The sequence below is a fragment of the Limanda limanda genome, chromosome 6 (assembly GCF_963576545.1).
Source record: "Limanda limanda chromosome 6, fLimLim1.1, whole genome shotgun sequence".
NCBI lineage: Eukaryota > Metazoa > Chordata > Actinopteri > Pleuronectiformes > Pleuronectidae > Limanda > Limanda limanda.
Window position 1 is genome coordinate 2084650 of NC_083641.1, and position 14168 is coordinate 2098817.

Here is a 14168-nt window from a genome sequence, read left to right on the forward strand (position 1 = left end):
GGTTCTTGTAGGGTTGCTGATTAGAGGATAGAGACCAGGTGTGGAACTCGTACTACGTGCCACGACTTCTACACACACACCCACGCGCACACACACACACACACACAAACACACAAACACACAGACGGGGGAGGAGGAGAAGGGAAATCAAGAGAGGATCGGCCCGAGCCGTGACACGTTTCCCACAATGAGCAACCACTGGAGCGATGCACTGAGGTCCACATGTTGTTCAGACACCTCCATATCTGAATATTGGATATCATTTAAGATACATCAGAGTTTCAGAAACCTCTGTTTCTCGGTCATAAACTATGTCAAGGTGAGAAACTCATACAGATGCTTATGTGTTTCACAAATGCTCGCAGAAGATACTGGCCAGGAAATGTAGTCAGGAAAGTTGACACCCGGGGTGTTTGCTGCAGCCCTAAAAGGTTGAGCTGGAGATGGGGGGGAACTTCTCCACAACAACGCTCCTCTCTGGATTCAGCTCATGGTGCACTATCGACATGTACCTCCGGAATGTCTGATACAACTACATGGTGTACACACGACAAATCTAAATATAATAAATCCATGTGGAGCACCTCGGTTTCAGCAACACAGCACTAAACTTGTTGGTTGTTCTTTCCTGTTCGGAGTGTTTGCTGCAACTACACTTTTTACACAGGCTCAGTTTATTGCCTGTTCCTGTTCCCTTCTTCTGGTGTCTCTCAGTACAAACACACACACACCTTATTTTTTCTGTTTTTCTCTGTGTGAATGAGAGGAGAGAATTCAGACTGCCATGGATAAATAGTCCAGTAGTGAAATCTTCTTCATCCCTACACTATGATCTGTAATCCACTTTAATCTTAGTGCCAGCCAACAGCAGTAGCTATGTGACACTCAACCGGTTCATTCATATTCTGTTTGTGTGTTTTTTCAGTAATGAAGTTGAAACTCTTTGACAGTTCGCTCTCGCAGCAGTGTCACTTCTTATTAAACATGACTTTTGTACCTTAGACTGTTGGACCACTTTCCTTTGTGTCAAACTCTGTCTGCATTAATGACACTTCTACCTGAGCCTGAGTCATTGTTCCAGCCTCTCTGGTAGAATATAGTGTCTAACAGCAGGACAGGGATGTAGTGGGAGAAAATGTTGCAAAAAGAAAGGACTATTAAATGAACATAGGCTAATTGCATTTTGTTTGTAAAACGTGTATTTATTGTACTTATAATTTATAAAAGAACCTTTGCGTTACAATACAAAGTTGAATATAGAATGAGTTCACATGAACACAATGAATTGCATTAGTCAAATAAAAAGATAGAGTGTGAACCTGTGAGCTAAACTGAGTGTCACTACTTTCCTGTAGTCTGTGATCAGTCACATTGAAGAGTTAAAGGCACTGTGTGTAGGAATTGTACATTTCTGACTTTGGCACCCCCTAGTGGTAGTAGCAAAACATGGGATAATGCGGTTGCTACATTTTTACAAGAAAAGCCATAAAACCCTCCTCTAAACTCACAGATTATTATAATTTTTTTTTAATTAACATCCTTTTAGTTCCTCTATCTACCATAACACTTTCTACATTTAACAATCTGCCAGGTAGATTTACAACAGATGACATCATCAATAAAGGGAAAACGATAAACTGGTGCCAGCAAAAGGTCCAGGGGGGTTACCACCATGGATATGAATGATAATACAGCCATATTAACATTGAATGTGATAATATCAATGTGTTGGACAAACAGATGGACAGATCTACAGATATGATTTGTCATTCACAGACTAACCCTAAGGTGAGTGTACCTCACTGACAACTCTATAATAAAGTAATAATGTAAAAAAGAAACCATGAAAGTACTCCGAGACCAAACATCAGAGATTAGCTTCACAGCGGTAGGTGGGAGCACCCAGGGGCTCGGGCCCGCTGAGCGCTGAGGACCGGCGGACGCACACCAAGAGGGTGCCTTCCAGGTTTAGGGTTCCACTAACCGACAGGGGGTCCATATCCTCCGGGAACAAGGACTTATGGGTGAATGTGTTGCTGATGCTGCCATCATCCAATACCTGAAAGATACAGACGGACATTTAAAGGAGGAGGAGCAATGGAAGGACAGATTGATGAAGGAAAGCTGTTGGATAGGGTTACATGGGCAGAGGAAAAGACAATGAAACGAAAGGTCAATGAGCACCGAGGGTGACAGCGGAAAGTGAGAAGAAAGGTGTGAGGGTGAGAAAAGAGGATGAGAACCAGTGAAAGAGAGGCGAGAGGTCAGCGCTGCTCAGCTGGTGAAGAGAAAGAAAAAAGAGAGGGAGAGGGAAATGAACACTGACTAGTTGTCTCTGATGGGGTTCCTTCAGTGTTACAGGCCTTAAAGTCGAGCTGAGCGGTTGTGGGATTTTTGCCAAATTGTCTGCTGACCCCTGTTAAAAGATCTCTCCTCACCGCAGCACAGATATTCCCTCCTCGCTCCTCCACCATCTCACCTTTTAAACATGATAAATGTCAAACTGGGAGGGAGGAGACACTGAGCAAGCTGCAGCTTTTCTACCGCTCGACTCCCACGACATGTCTGACTCCATGAACAGGATATGTTCCTGTTTATACAGGTTCTAAACCAACAACCTGTATCTTAGATCCGATTCCAACTAAATTACTTAAAGAAATTCTGCCCCTAATAGATAGTTCGCTTCTTAACACAATCAATCTGTCATTATCATCAGGTTATGTACCACAGTCTTTTAAAATAGCTGTAATCAAACCCCTACTCAAAAAACCCACCCTAGACCCAGAGGTTTTAGCAAATTACAGGCCAATATCTAATCTCCCCTCCCTGTCTAAAATCTTAGAAAAAGTTGTAGCCAATCAGCTGTGTGAGTTTCTCCAGGAAAATTATATATATGAAGACTTTCAGTCTGGGTTTAGAACCAATCACAGCACAGAGACAGCCCTGGCAAAAGTCACTAATGACCTTCTAATAGCTTCAGATCATGGACTTGTGTCTGTCCTTGTTCTGTTAGATCTCAGTGCAGCATTCGACACAATTGACCGTCAAATTTTATTACAAAGACTAAAACAGTTAATTAACATTAAAGGAACGCTCTAATTTCTGATCGCTCCCAATTCGTACAAATTAATGATGAGTCATCTGTGCGCACCAAAGTTAACCATGGTGTTCCACAGGGGTCTGTGCTCGGCCCAATTTTATTCTCATTATATATGCTTCCACTAGGAAACATTATCAGGACACACTCGGTAAATTTTCACTGTTATGCGGATGACACCCAGTTATATTTTTCAATAAAACCTGATCAAAGTAATCAATTAACTAAACTTCGAGCATGTCTCAAGGACATAAAAACCTGGATGACCCGCAATTTTCTCTTATTAAACTCAGATAAAACTGAGGTTATAATACTCTGCCCTAAATACCTTAGAGAAACATTATCTAATGATATAGCTGCGCTAGATGACATTGCCCTTGCTTCCAATGAAACAGTCAGGAACTTGGGAGTGATCTTCGATCCTGATTTGTCTTTTAATAGTCACTTAAAACAAATTTCTAGGACCGCCTTTTTCCACTTGCGTAATATCTCAAAAATCAGACATGTCCTTTCGCAAAAAGATGCAGAAAAACTAGTCCACGCCTTTGTTACATCGAGACTGGACTACTGTAATTCACTATTATCAGGCTCCAGCAGTAAGTCGTTAAAGACTCTGCAGCTGGTCCAAAATGCCGCAGCACGTGTCCTGACAAGAACTAAGAAAAGAGAGCACATTTCCCCAGTATTAGCATCGCTACACTGGCTTCCTGTTAAATCAAGAATAGAATTTAAAATTCTCCTCCTCACCTTCAAGGCCCTTAATCATATGGCACCTTGGCACCTTTTTACCTTAAAGAGATGTTAATACCATATCAACCTACTAGAGCACTCCGATCCCAGAATTCAGGTTTACTTGTCGTCCCTAAAGTCTCTAAAAGTAGAGTAGGAGCCAGAGCTTTTAGCCATCAAGCCCCACTGCTGTGGAATAATCTCTCACTTTCAGTTAGGGAAGCAGACACGCTCTGTTTCGTTTAAAAGTAGACTCAAAACCTTCCTTTTTGATAAAGCTTATAGTTAGAGCTAATTAGTGGAATTTATGACACAAGACACACAGAGCTTCTCTTTCCTGCTTCTCCTTCCTTTTCTCCATCCCTAACACATCAATGTAATTCTTATCTCATCAGTACATGTTACTAACTTGACCCCTTTCCCGGAGTTTCTGTGCCTTAGCGCCCGCGGATGCAGGGCCACAGCTGTGGCCGCACCATGGATATGATTATGGATCGCGCGTCAGAGGTCACAATGGTGGATCCAGTTCGGTGGATTCTGTATCGTGCCTGCTGATCGTAGTGGTAATGGAGGATCCTTTGTCGCGCTGGCATCGGCTGATGGTGGACCACGACCGAGGCGGCAGCTGATAATGGATTCTAACTGGCGGCAGTGGACAATAACTGTGGACTATAGTGGATCCCATCCTGATGCTGGATCGTGATCTTGCTGCTGACCAGAGACTATGATTGCAGCAGGACTGCTTCACATATAGTATTGAAAAAATGTTTACCCTCATCAATGCTGCTAAAAACTTTAATCCTGATGATGTTTTCTTAACACTTGACATCTATTGCCCTTCTGTCCGTCCTGGGAGAGGGATCCCTCACATGTGGCTCTCTCTGAGGTTTCTACATATTTTTACCTGTTAAAAAGGTTTTTAGTAGTTTTTCCTTACTCTTGTTGAGGGTTAAGGACAGAGGATGTCACACCATGTTAAAGCCCTATGAGACGAATTGTGATTTGTGAATATGGGCTATACAAATAAAACTTGATTGATTGATTGATTGATTGTTGATTATTTATTTGATGATTAATTGATCAATATTCCACTTGTTGTTTATGAGAAAGTCCTGTCATCAATACCTGCTGTCATTTATAGTCCAGCAGTGTTTTGATGCTAATGACAAAACATGCTCATCTTTACTGATTATGATGAATTCTATTCACTAGTTAGCTGATGTTTGCTGAAGTACAGCTCAGGCTCAGGGTCTCTGTAGTTTTTCAGGCTGGTCAAAAACCAAAACCCTGTACAAATAAAGAAGTGACCAGTTGATGGAGCCAGGAGAAAATCTCTAAAGTTTATCACCATCCTAGGCCATCATGTGAAATACAAGGAGCGAGTGGAAATGTGTGTGTGTATGTGTGTGTGTTTGTGTCGGTGCTCCCAACCCGCTGCTCAGACTGGGAGCGGGTTGGAGTCTACACACCCGCTACACAGGCCTGGTGGACTAGTGGCAGAAAACTTGGACTACTGGCAGAGAAGGGGTCTCTGGTTCGATGCTGGTTCGACTTAAATGGTGACATTTAAAGATGTTGAGTGCTGTTAATGCTGCAGATGTGTCAGTTAAAACAGTCAAACCGACATGAGTATGTGATACATGAGGTGTGACTGTGTGTGTTCACATGCTCACAACTTCAATAAAACACCTCTGTTGACTATGTTCACACCTTCTCGGCGTGAATGACGACTTGATGTGTGTAGGCCATGAGCACGATGTCATGTGGCTCAAACTGGCTGACGTCAGCGGACATGTAGTAACTGTCGCCAAGACAACGGACCCCACCGCCGGCGCCGCTCTGACGACCTGTCACAGCGCCACACACAGGAGCTGCAGAGGAATTACATATTACAGGACATGTAAGAGGTTTACATAGTTGGTTTAGCAATGCAACTCAAAACATACAGTAATAGTAATAGACAAAAGGAATATTAAGAGGCAATATTTAATATGATAAAATGAAAAGTATAAGAAATAATTAGGTTATATATTCTTATTTAATGTATGATATTTTAAGTTTCAGAATATATTTATGATACATAGATGCAACTCTTTCTTGCTCAGTATCATCTCAATCAGTTATTTTAGCACTCACATTATGAGTGCTGTAAGTCAGATTTTTTAAACTTTTTTCTGTTGTTTGAAATCAGATCAACTTTTCCTGCAATGTTTGATATATATATATATATATATATATATATATATATATATATATATATATATTAAAATCTTGGTTATTTTATGTTTTTGAACTATAGCAGTTTAGTTTTTGAGGTCAGAATAGGTTCCTATAGGAGATGCATCACATATTCACAAGGTCTTTTATTTCATCAGAACATTTTCCTCAATGGTAGTTATTTATTTCACGATGTTACTTCTGCTAATGTCATTTTCACATTTGCCGATTACAAATACCCCAGTTGCCCAACATGGTCACAAACTACAGTGGCTAGTAAATGTTTACTTAGAATGAAACAAATTAATGCTCAGTTCTTTGGGTTGTTTTTGTATTTTATGTTCAGACTGACAATAACACAAAGGTTGTTCAAAGCCATAAGAGACTGAAGCTCATGATTGGACCATAAATTATTTTTACTGCCAGTTTGAAATTTCTTATTTTATTAGATTTTTGTTTTATTGTAAAACTTTTGACAGTCATAATCACTCCTCGTATCATTTCATACTGTGCTGACATACTTAGATAATCCGAATGTGTCAGTGAAATCATTTTTAAGCCTGACTATTGATTCTACTTTAATCTGCCTGGAGCGTCACCAGTAATAAACCCTTTTTTTTTATTGCAGTCGTGCTGTGTGCCACTGCATAACTTTTTTAACACTTCACAAGATTCTTTTACATCAGCACCCACCTTTTATTCTCTTTTTCATCTTGCTATTAGTTTTTTATGTGGCTCAGGAGACGATGTCTGGAGTCACACAGTCTCTCTCTCTCACGGCACCCAGACGCTCTCATGGCTCCGGCCATCACTCTCTTTGAGCCACAGGTCTTTTTTCTTCTCTTTTCTTGCAATCAGCGATACACTGTAATGTGAGATACTCTACTAATGCCTCATTCCTCCGGTGCATGCTGCCAAAGAGCCAATGAGCAAGGCATTAAAGCCTCAACTGCTTCTGAACTGTTAATATAAGTCATGTTGCTCAACTTCTTATGAAAGTTTTCATGTAATAATTAAAGGAAAATGTACATCTTCAATGCCATATCTTAGAATACCTATTCAAACAAATAATTTTAAAACCAAAATCTACAGTGTCAGAACAGTCCTATGATGAAATGGACTTTGACAGTGACATTAATTGTTGTGTATTTCATTTGAGGTTGACCACATAGTTTAATTGCATTAGTATTTTTATTAATTATGAAGTTTATAAATAAGTGTTTTGGCACATCTGGCTAAGTGGGATTTAATTCTGAAACGTTGAACCTTAAACTTTTGTCCAGAAGAGTATGATTGTATCCCTCTCATGTGCATCAGGAAAATATCACATCAGCTACTGAATTAAGTGTTCATAGAAATATTCCTGCTGATGGAGTTGTTAGGTTAATGGTCCGTCATTGTTGTATCAAATGTAATCATTATATTAATCAAACTTTTTAGCTGCAAGAAATAACCTAATGAGCTTTATAGTCTATACGAGCCCACAGTGAATTGGGATTTAGTTTCATGAACGAAAACATTTAGAAAACACCTGCTCTGACTTTTCTCAACTTGGACTTAGCAAGAGTCACGATTGGGGATAAGGCTTAGTGAAGTCAGTTCCCTTACCACCATGTCCATAGGAGGATCTGTTCTGCCGGCTGAAGGGGGCCAAGCAGCTGGGTCCCCCGGGGCCCTCCTCTCCAAACAGACTGGAAGGATCAGGGGAGTCAAGGAAGGGCTCAAAGAGCGGGTCCAGACAGTCCGATAATCCACCCAGTGAGCCCTCGGACCGGTAGGAGCTGGAGCTGCTGTAGCGTGACGACGAGCGGTAGGACGAGGAGGACCTGCGGCTGGAGGATGTCACAGATGCCATAGCAGAGGATATGTAGTTTCCTGTCACACTTGCAAACACGGCCTTTCCTAACAAGACCTGTGTTCACATAAGAACCCTCTTGTGCCCCTCTCTAATAAATAGATTCAGAGAAGCGGGGAACCTGAAGCTTTCCACCTCGCAGTTACTGCCAAGGGGTCTGGGTGGTAGGTTTTTTATAAAGTCCAGGTGCATTGTGGGTCACTAAAGCACTGCATGGGCTCTGTATTGTGTTCTTTCTTCAGCCATAAAAGGCAGTTTCCAACCGCTGGAGCCAAGAATGTAACGGACAAAGTGATAAGGAGGAGCGCGCCCCTTCTTTTTCAGACAGACACACACACACACCCAGTGGAGATAAGGCTGAAGGGGGCCTCTTGAAGATGCTTCTGGCGAGTGGTCAGAAATAGCAAAGTGGTGTAGTGGTCAGGTCGTCCGTTAGGCTGACCCTGCACACAATGTGAACACTTTATCAATAATGCAAGAGAAAATAGGCCATTTAAGTTCTTAATGTTTCTAATGTGAAAAGTTGAGTGCTTTCTGAAGGAACAGCTTCGAAGCTGAAATCACAAAAAACGAACTGCTGTGTTTTCCTGATAAAAAGAGAAATGCAGCCCAGACTGACCTTTACTCTTCTGCTTTAAAAGCTTTAAAGGCAGTGACGTTTGAAAACCCAAGTGTCCACTGGGCTCCACCGTGTATCAGCAATGACATTCAGTACCGACATATTAATACTTACACAGCTTATGTGTGTGTGCATGTGTGCTTTTCATTTAAGGCTGTGAAAAATGACGTTGAGCTGCACAACATTATGCCCTTCAGGACAATGTCACATGGCAGGGACACTTAGTGTGTGAGCTCTAAAGCTGAAACAATCCAGTTAACACAAGCCGCATACATCAACATGTCAGCTCCACATCTATATGTCCTTGTGTCAAATATTTTGCATTCATAAATCTTCTGCAGCGTATTTGAAAAGAATTCACTTATAGTATATAGTGTACAGCATGGCCCGAAAAGAGTGCAGAATAACAGAAAATGTATGAATTTTTAAACTGTAGAGACTCAGCTGTCTCCAACTCTTCACAGTCAGCAGAACAGGAGTTCATATATTCAGCTCCTCAGCCAGAGGTGCAGCAGCTCCACTGGGAGTCACAATATTCTCTGGGCAGAACATCACTGGAGCCTTGTGCACAGAGCCTCTCCTGAACAGCGGGTGTATCTTCAGCAGGTGACCTCACTCAAGAGAGAGGGATATGATGTTAATGAGCAGACAAGCCACAGAGAAGCCGAGGAGAGTGGAAGAACTTCAAACAAGCTTCATTTAGCTTTGCTGAGCATCAATTACTTATTGTTAAATCAAGCATGATCCTGCGCCCCATCCTCTGTGAACACCACGGTGAAGACAAACTGCTGTGTCTCACTTCAATGATTTTTTCATGCTGTATCAGGGTGTTGCAACTGGCAGAAATTCGGGAAATAGCTGTTTGTGGTGTCTTGATTTATGTGTATATCCTGCTGAGTTCCTTCCAATTTTAATCGCTGACATAAAATGTGGGGGAGTCGGTCTTTCTCTGCTGGTTACATTTAGTTCACACCCTGAATGTCAGCCACTCAGACCCAAGCCTCACAATCTGATTTCTCACTCTGTGGTAGATCCGATCTTTTCATGGGTGCCTGAACAGAGTAAAATCCGATGGTGTCCCTGTCTGTTTCCTCATTTTTGCCTTGGTTCCTATATGGCCTGTAAGAAGCAGGATGCAGAGGTGGATAAATCCTCTGAACATGTTATGTCATCCTGCAGGGTGACATCATGTGACAGAAACTAACTACTACACTGTCTTTCCAGGTACTTACATCATTAAATGTCATCTAGGAAACTGTGCGTATTTCCTGTCAAGACCTTTTCTGTCGTTTTGGGAATGTTATGGATGTGTTACAATATATTATCATGATGTGCTCTTTGACTCAGTGTCTCCTCTTCTCTCTCGTCTCAGAGGGAGTCTGAGGTTCTGTGACAGAAGATTAACAAATAAAATACGACGGCTAAATCAAAAAAAGACTAAATGAGAGTGACAGTGTACTTTGTAGGTCATGGTTCCTGATCAGTGATGTCAGCTTCAACTGTGACAATGATTGCTCCCTAACATGAAGGGAATAAGTCAACAGAATTTGTTTTATCAGCTTCTTTCTGAGGGGAGGAAATTAAGAAATCTGCCTACTAACATTTTCAGTGTTTTCATTGAACTAATTTTCCCAAAACAAAAACAAAAACTTGCCTGAGCTTAATCACACCTTTACCACTGAGGGGGGAGGAGAGATCCTATCATGCACTAATTAGCACCAACACAAAAGGTCGTATGATGCATTTGGTAGAGTCACACACTTAAAGCACTGTAGGACAGAATCTGAAATCAGATTCTATTTGGATATGTACGTGTGATTTATACAGTAGTATACCAAACATACATTCCCTGTTTTTTATCCCACACTAGCTCAAACAAAGCATCATGCACTGGCCTTGTGGAGCAACTCAACCTGTCACACTCCTGACTCTCACTCTGTGATTTGATTGGTGTTTCAAATCGAGCCACTCTCCTTCCGTGGTCACATTTTTAGAAACCTGGTCATGGAGCATCTTATTTACACTTCAGCTCCGGCTTGTGTGTCCAGACGATCGTACACACATGTGTTGCTTTGAAATCCGGCAGGTCCCGCTCTGATAACCCCCCCCCCCTCCCCTCTCCCTCCCACCCTGACAAATGGATTAGTGAGCTCCCCCAGGGAAGCATGATGTCATGGAAAAAATGAAATACTCACTGCTGTAGAATCACTAAGACCAGCTCCACTCTGACTGCTGTCCTCTGCCCCGGTAATAACTTAATAATGATGATGTCGTCATGTCAGGGGGCTAATTGCAGCAGTCTTTAGTGTGTGTGTGCACCACAGTGACTGTCCAACAGTAAATGATGTTCAATGAGGTGAATATTCATTAAACTCCTCAGAGCCATAAAACACTGTGTGAAATCCTGCTCCAATCTGCTGTTAAAGCTCCCTCATGTCAAAAGACACATGATCACACCAGATTTGTGTTTTTTTTTGCAAAGACCAAACACAGTATTTTATTCATTTTATCAATGTTTTTATTAACTTAAAATCATATCAGATGCAGCAAACAATCATCAAATCCAAGGTGGCAATATTCAAATAATTACATTCAGCCAAAAGAGGAAGAAAAGTATTAAAAAGGGAGAAAGAGGAAAAAAGGATAGAGACAGGTTTGAGATTTCAGAGGGACAAGACAGTGGAGTGCGTGTGTTGGACTGATGCTGATGGAGATACACAAGCCACTGAGCATGGAGAGGGGACAGTACATTCATTTTGGGTCATCAGGTTTTCCTATTAGGTCATACAGTGTCTTCTTCTCTGTTGGGGGAGCTGTATGGCTTTTCTCTCTGAACTCTCTAATGTGTGTGTGTGTGCGTGTGTGTGTGTGTGTGTGTGTATGTTTGCCCGGTGTCACTGTGTGCACCCGAACCCCCAAAGGATTGAGGGAGGTTTTAATTAAGACAGTGGAGGCTAATGTGGGTTAAACACAGACCTCTCAGCGAAGATTACGAGCTGTATTTTCAATCCCTACAGTAGTTTTCATTATCTATGTCGGTCTCTGTTGTGTCTGCAGGTCCAGTCCCTATATTCACTGCTGGGGGTCGGGGGTGTGGCCAGAAGTGTCCCCCCCCCCGGGCCCTACAGCTTTATTCTCAAAGGAAAAGTAGGCTGAGGGGTGACAGGAGCACCACCAGCAACTGAATATTCATGCACACCCCCTGCCTTGTCACTATCTGACAGATGTTTTGATGTCTTTTTATAGCACGGGTTCTTCCGTCACATCACACACACACACACACACACACACACACACACACACACACACACACAATCTGGATCACTTCTCTCTGATAAGTATCCAATGTCACCACTTGCCCTGAAGCAAAGCAACAAAGTGAAGCACACTGCCCACAGACACACACACATAAAGGGAACATGTTTCAGTCTAAAGAAATCTGTCAGTGGTGTGTTCGTCTTCTAGTGGACTAAAATATGATGGATCCTTTCCAAACGGAGACGTGAGCAAGAAGCAGCGAGGAGTTTTCTGGGACAGCCGGCCTCAAATGATGAAAACACTGGTGGCACATGCGAGGGAAAGGGAAGGGAGGGTGCAAGTGGAGTGAAGGAGAAAAAAGACATGAGGGCAAAAAAAGACAGACAGGAGAGAGGAGATACACATCTACTGTTTGTCAGGTGGTTTTATAATCATAGGCTAATTGCCTGTCGGCAAAGGTAGCACTCAGATGTCCTCCTTAGTTACGTAATGAGCCCCCTATGGGGAGAGAGGGAGGGACAGAAAGAGAGGAAGGGGGGAGAAAATGGGAGCAAAGAGGAAAGGAGAAACACAAAGAGGGGTGGGAGGAGGGTGAGGTGGGAGGGAATGACAGGACAGAGACAGGAGGTTGGAGAGGGGAGACATTCATCAGGCTGTCTGTGTGTCAGCGGGACATTTTCTGTTCTTATGAGGACAAAATGTTCTGACAAAGGACAAAGAGACGAGGAAATTCACCAACGAGCAACTTCTACAAAGGGATTAGTGTTCAGGACGGGTCAAGGGAAAGGAGCCAACCAAGGAATAGATTATCGTCCTCAGAGGTACAGTAACACAAACACACTCATGTGGATGTGTGAGCGTCGACAAGTCTAGTAAGTGAATAAAAAATGTATGACACCAACACATCTCCACCTCTATATCTCTCTCTCTCTCTCTCTCTCTCTCTCTCTCTCTCTCTCTCTCTCTGAGACAGACAGAGAAAATGCACAGTGGTGGACAAAGTGAGTGAGGGATGGAGGGGGGGGGGGCAAACAATGCTGCACTGGCGTCACCGGGCCCGGACAAACGCACGACCTCGCCTCGCCAGCATCGCCGGGCTTTTTAATGTCAACCCAAAGGACAGTGACGCAAATCGGTCCTCTGTAACCTCCAGCTCCACTGGGCCTCTGCACGCAGGAGAGGCAACAGGGTTCCTGGAGGCGGTGCCCGGCTGATGGTAGCAGCAGTTTGACTCCGCTCTTGCTCATTGAAGAAGAGAGAAGGGGAAGGAGGACGGGCTGCAGCCTGAGTGACAGAAGAGAGGATGCAGTGATGATGACGGTACAACTGGGGAGGTCAAAGGTGACGAATGAAAGGCACAGCTTCAATAGTTCCCCCTGAGTTGTCACTGTCTTTGCACCTCTGCGGACTGAGACTCTCTATTTCCATTTTTTTTTGAAAAGCTTCATTGTTGTACGAACTGTTTGCTGTTTTATTTAATCTCCACTACTGGATAAAGATCAACCTCCAATGAGAGCTCAGCTTCACCGGACACTGTTTTAAAGGGAATCGCTGCATTGGAGGGGTTTTTGGAATGGATATACAGTGCAAGCTTGAGAAGCTTGCTGACATCATACAATACAATACACACACGCGCAATCGTAAACACACACACACACACACTTTCACAGAACGTCAAAAATACAGAATCGCACATTGGCGCTTTTCTAAATAGTCAGACAACATGAAAGAAGGATGCAGGGACTGAATCTGTGCTTTAATTATTTGTAGAAAATAACTATGCACACCGACTTTCTCATCCACAAACACACAAAAATCCACACACATATTCACACACAGACACGGCGGGTCTAGTGGAGTTATGTGTGTGTGGGCGGGATGCGTTGATGCTCTGGTCCAATGGGATTTCCTGAGTTGTATGAATGACAGTCCCTCTGGGAGAAGCTCAACAGGGCTCCTCACATCACCATGGAGATGGAGATGGAAGATTCTGCATGTGTCACATAAACATGCCCTTTTTGCAGACATCATAGAAAAGAAGGGAAGGTATAGAATAAAAGGCAAAGCTTTTCACAAGTCAGTATGAAGGGAGAGGACGAAGAGCATTTTGAAATTTTTACAAAAGAAAAACAAGCGCTCTTCATGACAAATGGCAATAACAAACCGTATCACAGTATCCTCTTTTGAAATAAAAAATAAAAACTTTTTTGTTCACATTTGTTTTGTTACTTTTTTTTCCCAGTAGACTATATCACACAGTGATAACGAAGAAAAGGAGAAATCTACAGCCACATTAGCTTCGTGCAAAAAACCACATACACTGGCACGCCGCCTCGGCAAAGAGATCAAGCAAGACAACGCATACAAAAATATAGAAAATCTCCGATGCAACT

General features: G+C 42.5%; 1 protein-coding gene across 1 annotated transcript; it reads right to left on the minus strand.

Moving 5' to 3' along the window:
* Positions 1-1867: 1867 nt before the first annotated feature.
* LOC133003903 (heat shock protein beta-7-like) lies at positions 1868-7898 on the minus strand. The gene is made up of 3 exons (XM_061073725.1): positions 7652-7898; positions 5537-5697; positions 1868-2059 (listed from the first exon to the last, which is right to left on the minus strand). The coding sequence occupies exons 1-3, from the start codon at positions 7896-7898 to the stop codon at positions 1868-1870; spliced, it is 600 nt and encodes a 199-aa protein (XP_060929708.1).
* Between the last annotated feature and the right edge of the window lie 6270 nt (positions 7899-14168).